This window comes from Oncorhynchus clarkii, unplaced genomic scaffold, assembly GCF_045791955.1.
Source record: "Oncorhynchus clarkii lewisi isolate Uvic-CL-2024 unplaced genomic scaffold, UVic_Ocla_1.0 unplaced_contig_3503_pilon_pilon, whole genome shotgun sequence".
NCBI lineage: Eukaryota > Metazoa > Chordata > Actinopteri > Salmoniformes > Salmonidae > Oncorhynchus > Oncorhynchus clarkii.
This window is the reverse complement of record NW_027261139.1, coordinates 102,501-119,678: the sequence shown is the minus strand read 5'-3', so window position 1 is coordinate 119,678 and position 17,178 is coordinate 102,501. Positions and strand designations below refer to the sequence as shown.

At 44.6% G+C, this 17,178-nt stretch overlaps 1 protein-coding gene across 1 annotated transcript in view; it reads left to right on the top strand.

Moving 5' to 3' along the window:
* Window positions 1-17,178, top strand: part of LOC139405201 (synaptotagmin-7-like) — a 117,588-nt gene that overhangs the window by 33,770 nt on the left and 66,640 nt on the right. The window contains exon 3 of the mRNA XM_071147630.1: window positions 14,116-14,256. Within this exon, the coding sequence (XP_071003731.1) occupies window positions 14,116-14,256 (141 nt within the window). The remainder of the gene's footprint in view (window positions 1-14,115; window positions 14,257-17,178) is intronic.

Sequence of the window (17,178 nt, the reverse complement as noted above, 5' to 3'; positions counted from 1 at the left end):
GACCCATACCACTCTATAATATGTAGTATAATGACCCATACCACTCTATAATATGGAATATAATGACCCATACCACTCTATAATATGGAATATAACGACCCATACCACTCTATAATATGGAATATAACGACCCATACCACTCTATAATATGGAATATAATGACCCATACCACTCTATAATATGGAATATAATGACCCATACCACTCTATAATATGGAATATAATGACCCATTCCACTCTATAATATGGAATATAATGACCCATACCACTCTATAATATGTAGTATAACGACCCATACCACTCTATAATATGGAATATAATGACCCATACCACTCTATAATATGGAATATAACGACCCTAATGACCCATACCACTCTATAATATGTAGGATAACGACCCTAATGACCCATACCACTCTATAATATGGAATATAACGACCCATACCACTCTATAATATGAAATATAATGACCCATACCACTCTATAATATGTAGTATAACGACCCATACCACTCTATAATATGGAATATAACGACCCATACCACTCTATAATATGGAATATAACGACCCATACCACTCTATAATATGGAATATAATGACCCATACCACTCTATGATATGGAATATAACGACCCATACCACTCTATAATATGGAATATAACGACCCTAATGACCCATACCATTCTATAATATGTAGGATAACGACCCTAATGACCCATACCACTCTATAATATGGAATACAACGACCCATACCACTCTATAATATGGAATATAATGACCCATACCACTCTATAATATGGAATATAACGACCCATACCACTCTATAATATGTAGTATAACGACCCATACCACTCTATAATATGGAATATAATGACCCATACCACTCTATAATATGGAATATAACGACCCATACCACTCTATAATATGGAATATAACGACCCATACCACTCTATAATATGGAATATAATGACCCATACCACTCTATAATATGGAGTATAATGACCCATACCACTCTATAATATGGAATATAATGACCCATACCACTCTATAATATGGAATATAACGACCCATACCACTCTATAATATGGAATATAATGACCCATACCACTCTATAATATGTAGTATAACGACCCATACCACTCTATAATATGGAATATAACGACCCATACCACTCTATAATATGTAGTATAACGACCCATACCACTCTATAATATGGAATATAATGACCCATACCACTCTATAATATGGAATATAACGACCCATACCACTCTATAATATGTAGGATAACGACCCTAATTACCCATACCACTCCATAATATGTAGTATAATGACCGATACCACTCTATAATATGGAATATAACGACCCATACCACTCTATAATATGGAATATAATGACCCATACCACTCTATAATATGTAGTATAACGACCCATACCACTCTATAATATGGAATATAATGACCCATACCACTCTATAATATGGAATATAACGACCCATACCACTCTATAATATGGAATATAACGACCCATACCACTCTATAATATGGAATATAATGACCCATACCACTCTATAATATGGAATATAATGACCCATACCACTCTATAATATGGAATAGAACGACCCTAATGACCCATACCACTCTATAATATGTAGTATAACGACCCATACCACTCTATAATATGGAATAGAACGACCCATACCACTCTATAATATGGAATAGAACGACCCTAATGACCCATACCACTCTATAATATGTAGTATAACGACCCATACCACTCTATAATATGGAATATAACGACCCATACCACTCTATAATATGGAATATAATGACCCATACCACTCTATAATATGGAATAGAACGACCCATACCACTCTATAATATGGAATATAACGACCCATACCACTCTATAATATGTAATATAATGACCCATACCACTCTATAATATGGAGTATAATGACCCATACCACTCTATAATATGGAATATAATGACCCATACCACTCTATAATATGGAATATAACGACCCATACCACTTTATAATATGGAATATAACGACCCATACCACTCTATAATATGGAATATAATGACCCATACCACTCTATAATATGGAATATAATGACCCATACCACTCTATAATATGGAATAGAACGACCCTAATGACCCATACCACTCTATAATATGTAGTATAACGACCCATACCACTCTATAATATGGAATAGAACGACCCATGCCACTCTATAATATGGAATTTTTTCGACCCATACCACTCTATAATATGGAATATAACGACCCTAATGACCCATACCACTCTATAATATGGAATATAACGACCCTTACCACTCTATAATATGGAATATAACGACCCTAATGACCCATACCACTCTATAATATGTAGTATAACGACCTTAATGACCCATACCACTCTATAATATGGAATATAACGACCCATACCACTCTATAATATGGATTATAACGACCCATACCATTCTATAATATGTAGTATAACGACCCATACCACTCTTTAATATGTAGTATTACGACCCATACCACTCTATAATATGGAGTATAACTGCCCATACCACTCTATAAGATGGAGTATAACGACCCATACCACTCTATAATATGGAGTATAACGACCTTAATGACCCGTACCACTCTATAATATGTAGTATAACGACCCTAATGACCCATTCCACTCTATAGTATGGAATATAACGACCCTAATGACCCATACCACTCTATAATATGGACTATAAAGACCCATACCACTCTATAATATGGCATATAACGACCCATACCACTCTATAATATGGAATATAAAGACCCATACCACTCTATAATATGGAATATAACGACCCTAATGACCCATACCACTCTATAATATGGAGTGTAATGACTCATACCACTCTATAATATGGACTATAATGACCCATACCACTCTATAATATGTAGTATAATGACCCTAATGACCCATATCACTCTATAATATGGAATTCAACGACCCATACCACTGTATAATATGGAATATAACGACCCTAATGACCCATACCACTCTATAATATGGAATATAACGACCCATACCACTCTATAATATGTAGTATAACGACCCTAATGACCCATATCACTCTATAATATGGAATATAATGACCCATACCACTCTATATTATGTAGTATAACGATCCTAATGACCCATACAACTCTATAATATGGAATATAACGACCCATACCACTCTATAATATGTAGGATAACGACCCATACCACTCTATAATATGTAGTGTTACGACCCATACCACTCTATAATATGGAATATAACGACCCTAATGACCCATACCACTCTATAATATGTAGTATAACGACCTTAATGACCCATACCACTCTATAATATGGAATATAACGACCCATACCACTCTATAATATGGAGTATAACGACCCATACCACTCTATAATATGTAGTATAACGACCCATACCACTCTTTAATATGTAGTATAACGACCCATACCACTCTATAATATGGAGTATAACTGCCCATACCACTCTATAATATGTAGTATAATGACCCATACCACTCTATAATATGTAGTATAATGACCCATACCACTCTATAATATGGAATATAATGACCCATACCACTCTACAATATGTAGTATAATGACCCATACCACTCTATAATATGGAATATAATGACCCAAACCACTCTATAATATGTAGTATAACGACCCATACCACTCTATAATATGTAGTATAACGACCCATACCACTCTATAATATGGAATATAACGACCCATACCACTCTTTAATATGGAATTTAACGACCCATACCACTCTATAATATGTAGTATAACGACCCATACCACTCTATAATATGGAATATAACGACCCATAACACTCTATAATATGGAATATAACGACCCATACCACTCTATAATATGGAATATAACAACCCATACCACTCTATAATATGTAGTATAACGACCCTAACGACCCATACCACTCTATAATATGTAGTATAACGACCCATACCACTCTATAATATGGAATATAACGACCCATACCACTCTATAATATGGAATATAACGACCCTAATGACCCATACCACTTTATTATATGGAATATAACGACCCATACCACTCTATAATATGGAATATAACGACCCTAATGACCCATACCACTTTATATTATGGAGTATAACGACCCATACCACTCTATAATATGAAATATAACGACCCATATCACTCTATAATATGGAATATAACGACCCTAATGACCCATACCACTTCATAATATGTAGTATAACGACCCATACCACTCTATAATATGGAATATAACGACCCTAATGACCCATACCACTTTATAATATGGAGTATAACGACCCATACCACTCTATAATATGGAATATAACGACCCATACCACTCTATAATATGGAATATAATGACCCTAATGACCCATACCACTTTATAATATGGAATATAACGACCCATACCACTCTATAATATGGAATATAACGACCCTTACCACTCTATAATGTGTAGTATAACGACCCATACCACTCTATAATATGGAGTATAATAACCCATACCACTCTATAATATGGAATATAACGACCCATACCACTCTATAATATGGAATATAACGACCCATACCACTCTATAATATGGAGTATAACGACCCTTACCACTCTATAATATGGATTATAATATCCCATACCACTCTATAATATGGAGTATAACGACCCTTACCACTCTATAATATGGAATATAATGACCCATACCACTCTATAATATGGAGTATAAAGAAAGAACAAATTGAATGAGACAAAATTTATGGCTTTTTATTCCCAAACAAAGAGGAAGGAGCTAATCAGTGGTCTAGCTATTCCAACACCTCTCATGCCGTTGCCGAGTGAATATGAGTTATGACAACATGAGACTGTTTCCAGGGTAACGTTCTAATTGAGGGCTCCACTACACTGGAAACAACAACAGCGTTCCTCCAGACAGGCTACACTGGGCCCAACTACAGTGTTCCTCCTGACTACACTGGGCCCAACTACAGGGTTCCTCCAGACTACACTGGGCCCAACTACAGGGTTCCTCCAGACAGACTACACTGGGCCCATCAATAGGTTTCCTCCAGACAGACTACACTGGGCCCAACTACAGGGTTCCTCCAGACAGACTACACTGGGCCCAACTACAGTGTTCTTCCAGACTACACTGGGCCCAACTACAGGGTTCCTCCAGACAGACTAAACTGGTCCCAACTACAGGGTTCCTCCAGACTACACTGGGCCCAACTACAGGGTTCCCCCAGACTACACTGGTCCAACTACAGGGTTCCTCCAGACAGACTACACTGGGCCCAACTACAGGGTTCCTCCAGACTACACTGGGCCCAACTACAGGGTTCCTCCAGACAGACTACACTGGGCCCAACTACAGGGTTCCTCCAGACTACACTGGGCCCAACAACAGGGTTCCTCCAGACTACACTGGGCCCAACTACAGGGTTCCTCCAGACAGACTACACTGGGCCCAACTACAGAGTTCCTCCAGACTACACTGGGCCCAACTACAGGGTTCCTCCAGACTACACTGGGCCCAACTCCAGGGTTCCTCCAGACAGACTACACTGGGCCCAACTACAGGGTTCCTCCAGACTACACTGGGCCCAACTACAGGGTTCCTCCAGACAGATTACACTGGGCCCAAATACAGGGTTCCTCCAGACTTCACTGGGCCCAACTACAGGGTTCCTCCAGACTACACTGGGCCCAACTACAGGGTTCCTCCAGACAGACTACACTGGGCCCAACTACAGGGTTCCTCCAGACTACACTGGGCCCAACTACAGGGTTCCTCCAGACTACACTGGGCCCAACTACAGGGTTCCCCCAGACTACACTGGGCCCAACTACAGGGTTCCTCCAGACAGACTATCTGGGCCCAACTACAGGGTTCCTACAGACTACACTGTGCCCAACTACAGGGTTCCTCCAGACAGACTACACTGGGCCCAACTACAGTGCTCTTCCAGACTACACTGGGCCCAACTACAGGGTTCCCCCAGACTACACTGGGCCCAACTACAGGGTTCCTCCAGACAGACTACACTGGGCCCAACTACAGGGTTCCTCCAGACTACACTGGGCCCAACTACAGGGTTCCTCCAGACAGACTACACTGGGCCCAACTACAGGTTTCCTCCAGACTACACTGGGCCCAACTACAGGGTTCCTCCAGACTACACTGGGCCCAACTACAGGGTTCCTCCAGACTACACTGGGCCCAACTACAGGGTTCCTCCAGACAGACTACACTGGGCCCAACTACAGGGTTCCTCCAGACAGACTACACTGGGCCCAACTACAGGGTTCCTCCAAACAGACTACACTGGGCCCAACTACAGGGTTCCTCCAGACTACACTGGGCCCAACTACAGGGTTCCTCCAGACAGACTACACTGGGCCCAACTACAGGGTTCCTCCAGACTACACTGGGCCCAACTACAGGGTTCCTCCAGACAGACTACACTGGGCCCAACTACAGGGTTCCTCCAGACAGACTACACTGGGCCCAACTACAGGGTTCCTCCAGACTTCACTGGGCCCAACTACAGGGTTCATCCAGACAGACTACACTGGGCCCAACTACAGGGTTCCTCCAGACAGACTACACTGGGCCCAACTACAGGGTTCCCCCAGGAATCTGAGATTAGTTCAGAGCTGCTCTCTCTCTCCATGTTCTCTATCCCTTTTCCTTTCCCTGCGTTGTTGGCTTTAGTTGCATATCTCCAGGTAATAATATCTCCAGGTAATAATATCTCCAGGTAATAATATCTCCAGGTAATAATATCTCCAGGTAATACTATCGCCAGGTAATAATATCTCCAGGTAATAATATCTCCAGGTAATACTAACTCCAGGTAATAATATATCCAGGTAATACTTTTCATCATTCTCCCTCTGTGGGGTGTAATCAGTCTTTTTTCCACTATGTCCCAAATCAGTATTTTATCCAGTATGTCCTAAATCAGTCTTTTATCCAGTATATCCCAAATCAGTCTTTATCCAGTATGTCCTAAATCAGTATTTTATCCAGTATGTCCCAAATCAGTCTTTTATCCAGTATGTCCCAAATCAGTCTTTCATGCAGTATGTCCCAAATCAGTCTTTATCCAGTATGTCCCAAATCAGTATTTTATCCAGTATGTCCCAAATCAGTCTTTTATCCACTATGTCCTAAATCAGTCTTTTATCCAGTATGTCCCAAATCAGTATTTTATCCAGTATGTCCTAAATCAGTCTTTTATCCAGTATGTCCTAAATCAGTATTTTATCCAGTATGTCCTAAATCAGTCTTTTTTCCACTATGTCCCAAATCAGTCTTTTATCCACTACGTCCCAAATCAGTCTTTTATCCAGTATGTCCCAAATCAGTCTTTTATCCAGTATGTCCCAAATCAGTCTTTTATCCAGTATTTCCCAAATCAGTATTTTATCCAGTATGTCCCAAATCAGTCTTTATCCAGTATGTCCCAAATCAGTATTTTATCCAGTATGTCCCAAATCAGTCTTTTATCCACTATGTCCTAAATCAGTCTTTTATCCAGTATGTCCCAAATCAGTATTTTATCCAGTATGTCCTAAATCAGTCTTTTATCCAGTATGTCCTAAATCAGTATTTTATCCAGTATGTCCTAAATCAGTCTTTTTTCCACTATGTCCCAAATCAGTCTTTTATCCACTACGTCCCAAATCAGTCTTTTATCCAGTATGTCCCAAATCAGTCTTTTATCCAGTATTTCCCAAATCAGTCTTTTATCCAGTATGTCCCAAATCAGTCTTTATCCAGTATGTCCACTATGTCCCACTATGTCCCTGAGAGCAGAGAGGGTGGAGGAGGGATGAGAGCAGAGAGGGTGGAGGAGGGATGGGAGCAGAGAGGGTGGAGGAGGGATGAGAGCAGAGAGGGTGGAGGAGTGAAGAGAGAAGAGAGGTTGGAGGAGGGATGAGAGAGTGGAGGAGGGATAAGGATCATCATTGCAGAAAAGAGAGAAGATGAAAAGAGAGCTAGAGAAGGGAAGGAAAGAGAGATAGTGACAAAAGAGAGAGAGAGCAGTAACCCAGAAAACGTTTACACACACCAAGCACCTCGGGAAACTGTGATACTCAAATAGAAACAATTAGACCAGATCTTCTTAATGAGGCTTAATGATCCCTCAACATCTCTGGAGGAAAGCGAGAGAGAAGGAGAGGCAGGGATGGAGAGGGAGAGATAGGGAAAGAGAGAGGGATGGAGAGGGAAAGTGAGAAGAAGAGAGAGGGAGAGTGAGAAGGAGAGGGAGAGAGAGGGATGGAGGGAGAGAGAAGGAGAGGCAGGGATGGAGAGTGAGAGAAAGGGAGAGAGGGAGAGAGAGACGGAGAGGCAGGGATGGAGAGGGAGAGATAGGGAAAGAGAGAGGGATGGAGAGGGAGAGTGAGAAGAAGAGAGAGGGGGAAGGATAGAGAAGGAGAGGCAGGGATGGAGAGGGAGAGAGAGACGGAGAGGCAGGGATGGAGAGGGAGAGAAAGGGAGAGAGGGAGAGAGAGACGGAGAGGCAGGGATGGAGAGGGAGAGAGAGGGAGAGAGGGAGAGAGAGACGGAGAGGCAGGGATGGAGAGGGAGAGATAGGGAACGAAAGAGGGATGGAGAGGGAGAGTGAGAAGAAGAGAGAGGGGGAAGGATAGAGAAGGAGAGGCAGGGATGGAGAGGGAGAGAGAGAAGGAGAGGCAGGGATGGAGAGGGAGAGTGAGAAGGAGAGGGAGAAAAAGAAGGAGAGACAGGGATGGAGAAGGAGAGAGTAAGAAGGAGAGGGAGAGAGAGAAGGAGAGACAGGGATGGAGAGGGAGAGAGAGGGATAGAGAGGGAGAGTGAGAAGGACAGAGAAGGAGAGGCAGGGATGGAGAGTGAGAGAGAGAAGGAGAGGGAGAGAGAGAGGGAGAGAGAGAAGGAGAGGGAGAGAGAGAAGGAGAGGGAGAGAGAGAAGGAGAGACATGGATGGAGAGGGAGAGAGAGAAGGAGAGGGATAGAGAGAGGGAGTGAGAGAGAAGGAGAGGGAGAGAGAGAGAGAGAGGGAGAGAAAGAATGAGAGGGAGAGAGAGGGATGTAGAGGGAGAGAGAGAAGGAGAGGGAGAGAGATAGGGAGAGAGAGAAGGAGAGGGAGAGAGAGAAGGAGAGGGATGGAGAGGGAGAGATGCTGGGTAGAAAGGTGCATCTTGAGAAGACAGATTAAATGACTGTAGGCTACTGTGTGTGTGTGTGTGTGTGTGTGTGTGTGTGTGTGTGTGTGTGTGTGTGTGTGTGTGTGTGTGTGTGTGTGTGTGTGTGTGTGTGTGTGTGTGTGTGTGCGTGCGAGCGTGAAAACAAAAGTGGTCCTAAAACGGAGCCTTGAGGAACACCGAAATGTACAGTTCATTTGTCAGTGGATAAACCATCCACAGAAACAAATTGATATCTTTCCGACAGATAAGATCTAAACCAGGCCAGAACTTGTCCGTGTAGACCAATTTGGGTTTCCAATCTCTCCAAAAGAATGTGGTGATCGGATGGTATCAAAAGCAGCACTAAGGTCTAGGAGTACGAGGACATAGGCAGAGCCTCAGGTCTGACGCCATTAAAATATAATTTACCACCTTCACGAGTGCCGTCTCAGTGCTATGATGGGGTCTAAAACCAGACTGAAGTGCTTCATATATATTGTTTGTCTTCAGGAAGGGAGTGAGTCGCTGCGCAACAACTTATTCAACATTTTGGGGAGATTCGGTATAGGCTGATAGTTTTTTAATATTTTCTGGGTCAAGATTTGGCTTTTTCAGGAGAGGCTTTATTACTGCCACTTTTAGTGAGTTTGGAACACATCCGGTGGATAGGGAGCTGTTTATTATGTTCAACATAGGAGGTTCAAGCACAGGAAGCAGCTCTTTCAGTAGTTTAGTTGGAATAGGGTCCAGTATGCAGCTTGAAGGTTTAGAGGCCATGCTTATTTTCATCAATGTGTCAAGAGATACAGGATTAAAAAACTTGAGTGTCTCCATTGATCTTAGGGCCTGGCAGAGTTGTGCAGACTCAGGACAACTGAGCTTTGGAGAAATACTCAGATTTAAAGAGGAGTCCTAATTATCATGAGCTTTTCGTTAAAGAAGTTCATGAATTTATCACTGCTGAAGTGAAAGCCATCGTCTCTTGGGGAATGCTGCTTTTTAGTTAGCTGTGCGACAGTTTAAAAAAATAAATTTTGGAATGTTCTTATTTTCCTCAATTAAGTTGGAAAAACAGGATGATCGAGCAGCAGCGAGGTCTCTTCGATACGGCACGGTACTGTCTTTCCAAGCTAGTCAGAAGACTTCCAGTTTGGTGTAGAGTCATTTCCGTTCCATTTTTCTGGAAGCTTGCTTCAGGGCTCGGGTATTTTCTGTATACCAGGGAGTACATTTCTTGTGACTAATGTTTTTAGTTTTTAGGGGTGCGACTGCGTCTAGGGTATTACGCAAGGTTAAATTGAGATCCTCAGTTAGCTGGTTAACTGATTTTTGTACTCTGATGTCCTTGGGTAGGTAGAGGGAGTCTGGAAGGTCATCTAGGAATCTTTGGGTTGTCCGAGAATTTATTGCACAGCTTTTGATGATCCTTGTTTGGGGTCTGAGCAGATTATTTGTTGCGATTGCAAACGTAATAAAATGGTGGTCAGATAGTCCAGGATTATGAGGAAAAACATTAACATCCACAACATTTATTCCATGGGACAAAACTAGGTCCAGAGTATGACTGTGACAGTGAGTAGGTCCAGAGACATGGTCCAGAGACATGTTGGACAAAACCCACTGAGTCGATGATGGCTCCGAAAGCCTTTTGGAGTGGGTCTGTGGACTTTTCCATGTGAATATTAAAGTCACAAAAAATGTGAATATTATCTGCCATGACTACAAGATCCGATAGGAATTCAGGGAACTCAGTGAGTAACGGTGTATACGGCCCAGGAGGCCAGTAAACAGTAGCTATACAGAGTGATTGAGTAGGCTGCATAGATTTCATGACTAGAAGTTCAAAAGACGAAATACAGTTGTTTTCTTTTTATAAATTTAAATTTGCTATCGTAAATGTTGGCAACACCTCTGCCTTTGCGGGATGGTGAGGCCTCATTTAACACAGTAAATTCATCCGGTTTAAGCCATGTTTCTGTCAGGCCAATCACATCAAGATTATGATCAGTGATTAGTTAATTGACTATAACTGCCTTGGAAGTGAGGTGTGTGTGTGTGTGTGTGTGTGTGTGTGTGTGTGTGTGTGTGTGTGTGTGTGTGTGTGTGTGTGTGTTTGTGTGTGTGTGTGTGTGTGTCTCTTTGTCATTGTGTATATGTGATGTGTAGAATACCACAGTCATTACCACTGAATCAATGTCTAGGTAATTAGCAGCCCTTTGACAGTAGCAGATATATCACGTTTAACTGTATTACTGCATTATTCTATTATAATGATCAGACTATTAAACAAGCTGTACCTTTTATCCTGTTGTAATATCCTTCCCTGGATTAGATAGAGCACTGTGGGGACTAAAGCCTTGTTCACACTGCAGGCCTTAATGCACTGTGGGGACTAAAGCCTTGTTCACACTGCAGGCCTTAATGCACTGTGGGAACTAAAGCCTTGTTCACACTGCAGGCCTTAATGCACTGTGGGGACTAAAGCCTTGTTCACACTGCAGGCCTTAATGCACTGTGGGGACTAAAGCCTTGTTCACACTGCAGGCCTTAATGCACTGTGGGGACTAAAGCCTTGTTCACACTGCAGGCCTTAATGCACTGTGGGGACTAAAGCCTTGTTCACACTGCAGGCCTTAATGCACTGTGGGGACTAAAGCCTTGTTCACACTGCAGGCCTTAATGCACTGTGGGGACTAAAGCCTTGTTCACACTGCAGGCCTTAATGCACTGTGGGGACTAAAGCCTTGTTCACACTGCAGGCCTTAATGCTCAAATCTGTTTCGTTTTTCAAATCTGTTTTTGGAATACTGACTGTTCAAACAGCAACTTACAAGTAAATTACAAATAGGATGTCTGTGTTCAGACAGCAGTCATTTACTGACATGGCTACACTAGTTGTCATAGTAACGACGGGTGTGTGATCAGTGGTGAAGGCTGATTGATGGTGGTGCTTGTGCTTCCTATCACTCAGAAGTTATGTAACAAACTAAGGATGACAATTATGCCTCGCCAGGGTCGTTTCCCAGCTGTAAAAATACTTTTAAAGCCCCAGAGGATCAGTTGATCCATCTTTTGTGCTAGCCACAGCAGTCAGCTAGCTAGGTAGCCACAGCAGTCAGCTAGCTAGGTAGCCACAGCAGTCAGCTAGCTAGGTAGCTACAGCAGTCAGCTAGCTATGTAGCCACAGCAGTCAGCTAGCTAGGTAGCCACAGCAGTCAGCTAGCTAGGTAGCCACAGCAGTCAGCTAGCTAGGTAGCCACAGCAGTCAGCTAGCTAGGTAGCCACAGCAGTCAGCTAGCTCGGTAGCCACAGCAGTCAGCTTGCTAGGTAGCCACAGCAGTCAACTAGCTAGGTAGCCACAGCAGTCAGCTAGCTAGGTAGCCACAGCAGTCAGCTAGCTAGGTAGCCACAGCAGTGAGCTAGCTAGGTAGCCACAGCAGTCAGCTGGCTAGGTAGCCACAGGTCAGCTAGCTAGGTAGCCACAGCAGTCAGCTAGCTAGGTAGCCACAGCAGTCAGCTAGCTAGGTAGCCACAGCAGTCAGATAGCTCGGCAGCCACAGCAGTCAGCTATCTAGGTAGCCACAGCAGTCAACTAGCTAGGCAGCCACAGCAGTCAGCTAGCTAGGTAGCGGTGTAGCGTTCTAGCACAGTCACTTATTTGTTTGTAAACAATGAACAAGCTAGTTAGCTACCACATGTTCTTGTCAGACTGTCAACAGAGTAGCTAGCGAGCAACAAGATATGCCAAATAACAGTCTAAAAACCAAACAGACACAAGTAACATGTCCAGGAATCCGATGTTTATCTGATTTCAAATCACCTTCGAAGGTAGTTTGAAATGTGGCTTGAAATATTTGATTCAATGTGCTTTTTGGGTGTTCAGACTGCAGGAAAAATATCAGATACGAATCGGATGTGTATAAAAATAGGATTTCAGTCACTTCAAACTGCCAGTGTGCACAAGGCTTGATAGACTTTATTCATATGGCGGCCATTGCCCATTGACTAACGTTTGTTTACACAATAACCTTCTAATTGTATAATTGTTTTACTGTGAATAAGGTCAATGACAGAGGTGTTGAACACACTTCCTGGAGGACCGTGTGTCTGGGTCATGGTTTTATCATGTCCTTTTCATTTGTGTCCATAACCAATTCATTACCTCAAGCACAAGGGAGGTGCAAAAACCATCCGACACAGCCCTCCACCAGGAAGTGAGTTTGACTCTGCCCTCCAAGAAGTGAGTTTGACTCTGCCCTCCAGGAAGTGAGTTTGACTCTGCCCTCCAGGAAGTGAGTTTGACTCTGCCCTCCAGGAAGTGAGTTTGACTCAGCCCTCCAGGAAGTGAGTTTGACTCTGCCCTCCAGGAAGTGAGTTTGACTCTGCCCTCCAGGAAGTGAGTTTGACTCTGCCCTCCAGGAAGTGAGTTTGACTCTGCCCTTCAGGAAGTGAGTTTGACTCTGCCCTTCAGGAAGTGAGTTTGGCTCTGCCCTTCAGGAAGTGAGTTTGACTCTGCCCTTCAGGAAGTGTGTTTGACACTGCCGGTATGGGTTGAGGGTGTCTTCTAAAACATGTTTCCCTTTCTGACCAGAGTTCCTTTGGTTTCTCTTATATGATCTCTCTTGTTTTCCGCTGTGTTCTTCCTGTCCCTTTATCATTTTATAAGCCTCATATGATCTATTTATGACCTTTCTCTGACCTTTCTTTGTTCTCCTTCTCTCTTCCCTCGCGCCATGTCTCCTGATTCCTCCTCCTCGATTATTTTATTTTCTTTGCCTCTTCCACGTGTCTCTCTCTCTCTCTCTCTCTCTCTCTCTCTCTCTCTCTCTCTCTCTCTCTCTCTGTTTCCCACTGCTTCCCACTGTTTTCCGGCTGGCCAGCGAAGGGAAGATTGTGGTTCTGTCTTTGGCTATTGGTTTGGCTGAGCAAGATGACTTTGCCAATATCCCTGATCCAATCACCTCCATGCAGGAAGCACCACCAGCCAATCAGGAAGCACTTCCTCCTCCACCTGACAAGAGGTACCAGTCACAGTGTGAGAGAGATGTGTGTGTGTGTGAGATGTATGACAGAGAGCTGTGTGTGTGTGTGTGTGTGTGTGTGTGTGTGTGTGTGTGTGTGTGTGTGTGTGTGTGTGTGTGTGTGTGTGTGTGTGTGTGTGTGTGTGTGTGTGAGAGAGAGATTTATAACAGAGAGCTGTGTGTGTGTATAAGAGAGAGGGGTGTGTGTGTGTGTGTGCGTGTGCGTGCGTAAGTGTGTGTGTGGAAGAGAGAGAATTGGGACGGAAATGGGTGTAAGAGAGACAAGGACAGATAGCAGGTCTGTTATTACTGATGTGTCATTACAGTAGGTATAGTAGGTAGATAGCAGGTCTGTTATTACTGATGTGTCATTACAGTAGGTATAGTAGAGTATGTTGGTTTCCACAGTCTGGTCACCCCTGATACAAGTCATTATTCAACGTCCATTGATGTCTGAGGACGTTGGGAGAGGATGTGGAAACCGGCCACTAGGGGCACCACTGTTACCTTCCAGTAGGTTTAGGTTGTGGACGGGGACAGGGAAGGGGATGGAGAAGGGGAGGGGGAAGGGGACAGGGGACAGGGAAGGGGATGGAGAATGGGAAGCGGAAGGGGACAGGGGAAGGGGACAGGGGACGGGAAGGGGACGGGGACAGGGGAAGGGGACAGGGGACGGGGACAGGGGATGGGGTCAGGGGACAGGGGAAGGGGACAGGGGACAGGGGAAGGGGATAGGGGACGGGGAAGGGAACGGGGAAAGGGACAGGGGACGGGGATGGGGACAGGGGAAGGGGACAGGGGACGGTGATGGGGACAGGGGACGGGGACAGGGGACGGGGACGGGGACAGGGGATGGGGACAGGGACAGGGGAAGGAGACAGGGGATGGGGATGGGGACAGGGGAAGGGGACGGGGACAGGGGACGGGGACAGGAGACGGGGACAGGGGACGGGGATGGGGACAGGGGACGGGGACAGGGGAAGGGGACAGGGGACGGGGACAGGGGAAGGGGACAGGGGACAGGGGAAGGGGATAGGGGACGGGGAAGGGAATGGGGAAGGGGACAGGGGATGGGGACAGGGGATGGGGACAGGGGAAGGGGACGGGGACAGGGGAAGGGGACAGGGGATGGGGACAGGGGATGGGGACAGGGGACGGGGACAGGGGACGGGGACAGGGGCAGGGGAAGGAGGCAGGGGATGGGGATGGGGACAGGGGAAGGGGACAGGGGATGGGGACAGGGGATGGGGACAGGGGAAGGGGACGGGGACAGGGGAAGGGGACAGGGGATGGGGACAGGGGATGGGGACAGGGGACGGGGACAGGGTACGGGGACAGGGGACGGGGACAGGGGCAGGGGAAGGAGACAGGGGATGGGGATGGGGACAGGGGAAGGGGACGGGGACAGGGGACGGGGACAGGAGACGGGGACAGGGGACGGGGATGGGACAGGGGACGGGGACAGGGGAAGGGGACAGGGGACGGGGACAGGGGAAGGGTACAGGGGAAGGGGACAGGGGACAGGGGACGGGGACAGGGGACAGGGGATGGGGATAGGGGAAGGGGACCGGGGAAGGGGACAGGGGACGGGGTCGGGATAGCGAATGTGCCTCTGATTCCAATAGATGCAAGTTCGAATCCAGAAAGTTGATCTTGATTTTTTAATTTTTTAAACCTTATTAACCCCAAACCTTAACCATAGAAATTCAGAGTTAATGCCTAAACTTAACCTTAAACACTTTGACATTAGACTTTGAAACCACTTTGAAATGTTACATTTGAGAAACGTGGATGAAGATACATTATGGCGTGAGTGAGAGAGCTTGTTGGGTTGCCAACCAAGGCTGTCTGCCGAATGAACCAATCTAGAGGTCTTGTCTTGACATTACAGACTTCATGCAGTTTCATTGTGAGACCTGGTGAGAGCAAATTACAATGAGATGACTGATAAACAGCCAGTCAAGGAGACCACAGCAGGACAATGAGATGACTGATAACCAGCCAGTCAAGGAGACCACAGCAGGACAATGAGATGACTGATAAAACAGCCAGTCAAGGAGGCCACAGCAGGACAATGAGATGACTGATTAAACAGCCAGTCAAGGAGACCACAGCAGGACAATGAGATGACTGATAAAACAGCCAGTCAAGGAGACCACAGCAGGACAATGAGATGACTGATAAAACAGCCAGTCAAGGAGACCACAGCAGGACAATGAGATGACTGATAAAACAGGCAGTGAAGTGAAGAAGGGAGAGATAAGAGGTGAATAGTAAAGGAGTAACCCAGCTGTTATCTCCCGTCTGGACTGCTGCTACTTACTGTGACTGTGTGCTACTGATATCTGTCTCACCTGCTACGTACTGTGACTGTGTGCTACTGATATCTGTCTCACCTGCTACGTACTGTGACTGTGTGCTACTGATATCTGTCTCACCTGCTACGTACTGTGACTGTGTGCTACTGATATCTGTCTCACCTGCTACGTACTGTGACTGTGTGCTACTGATATCTGTCTCACCTGCAGGTGAATACACTACGGTCGTTCTGGATACTAGTGTCTGCTAAATGACTAAACCATAAATGATGTAAAGCAGTAGTAAAGCAGTACTAGTGCAGTACTAACCCAGTAATAATGCAGTACTAACCCAGTAGTAAAGCAGTACTAAAGCAGTAGTGAAGCAGTACTAGTGCAGTACTAACCCAGTAGTAATGCAGTACTAACCCAGTACTAACCCTGTAGTAAAGCAGTACTAGTGCAGTACTAACCCAGTAGTAATGCAGTACTAACCCAGTACTAACCCTGTAGTAAAGCACGAGTAAAGCAGTACTAAAGCAGTACTAAAGCAGTACTAGTGCAGTAATAAAGCAGTACTAAAGCAGTAGTAATGCAGTACTACCCCATTACTAACCCAGTAGTA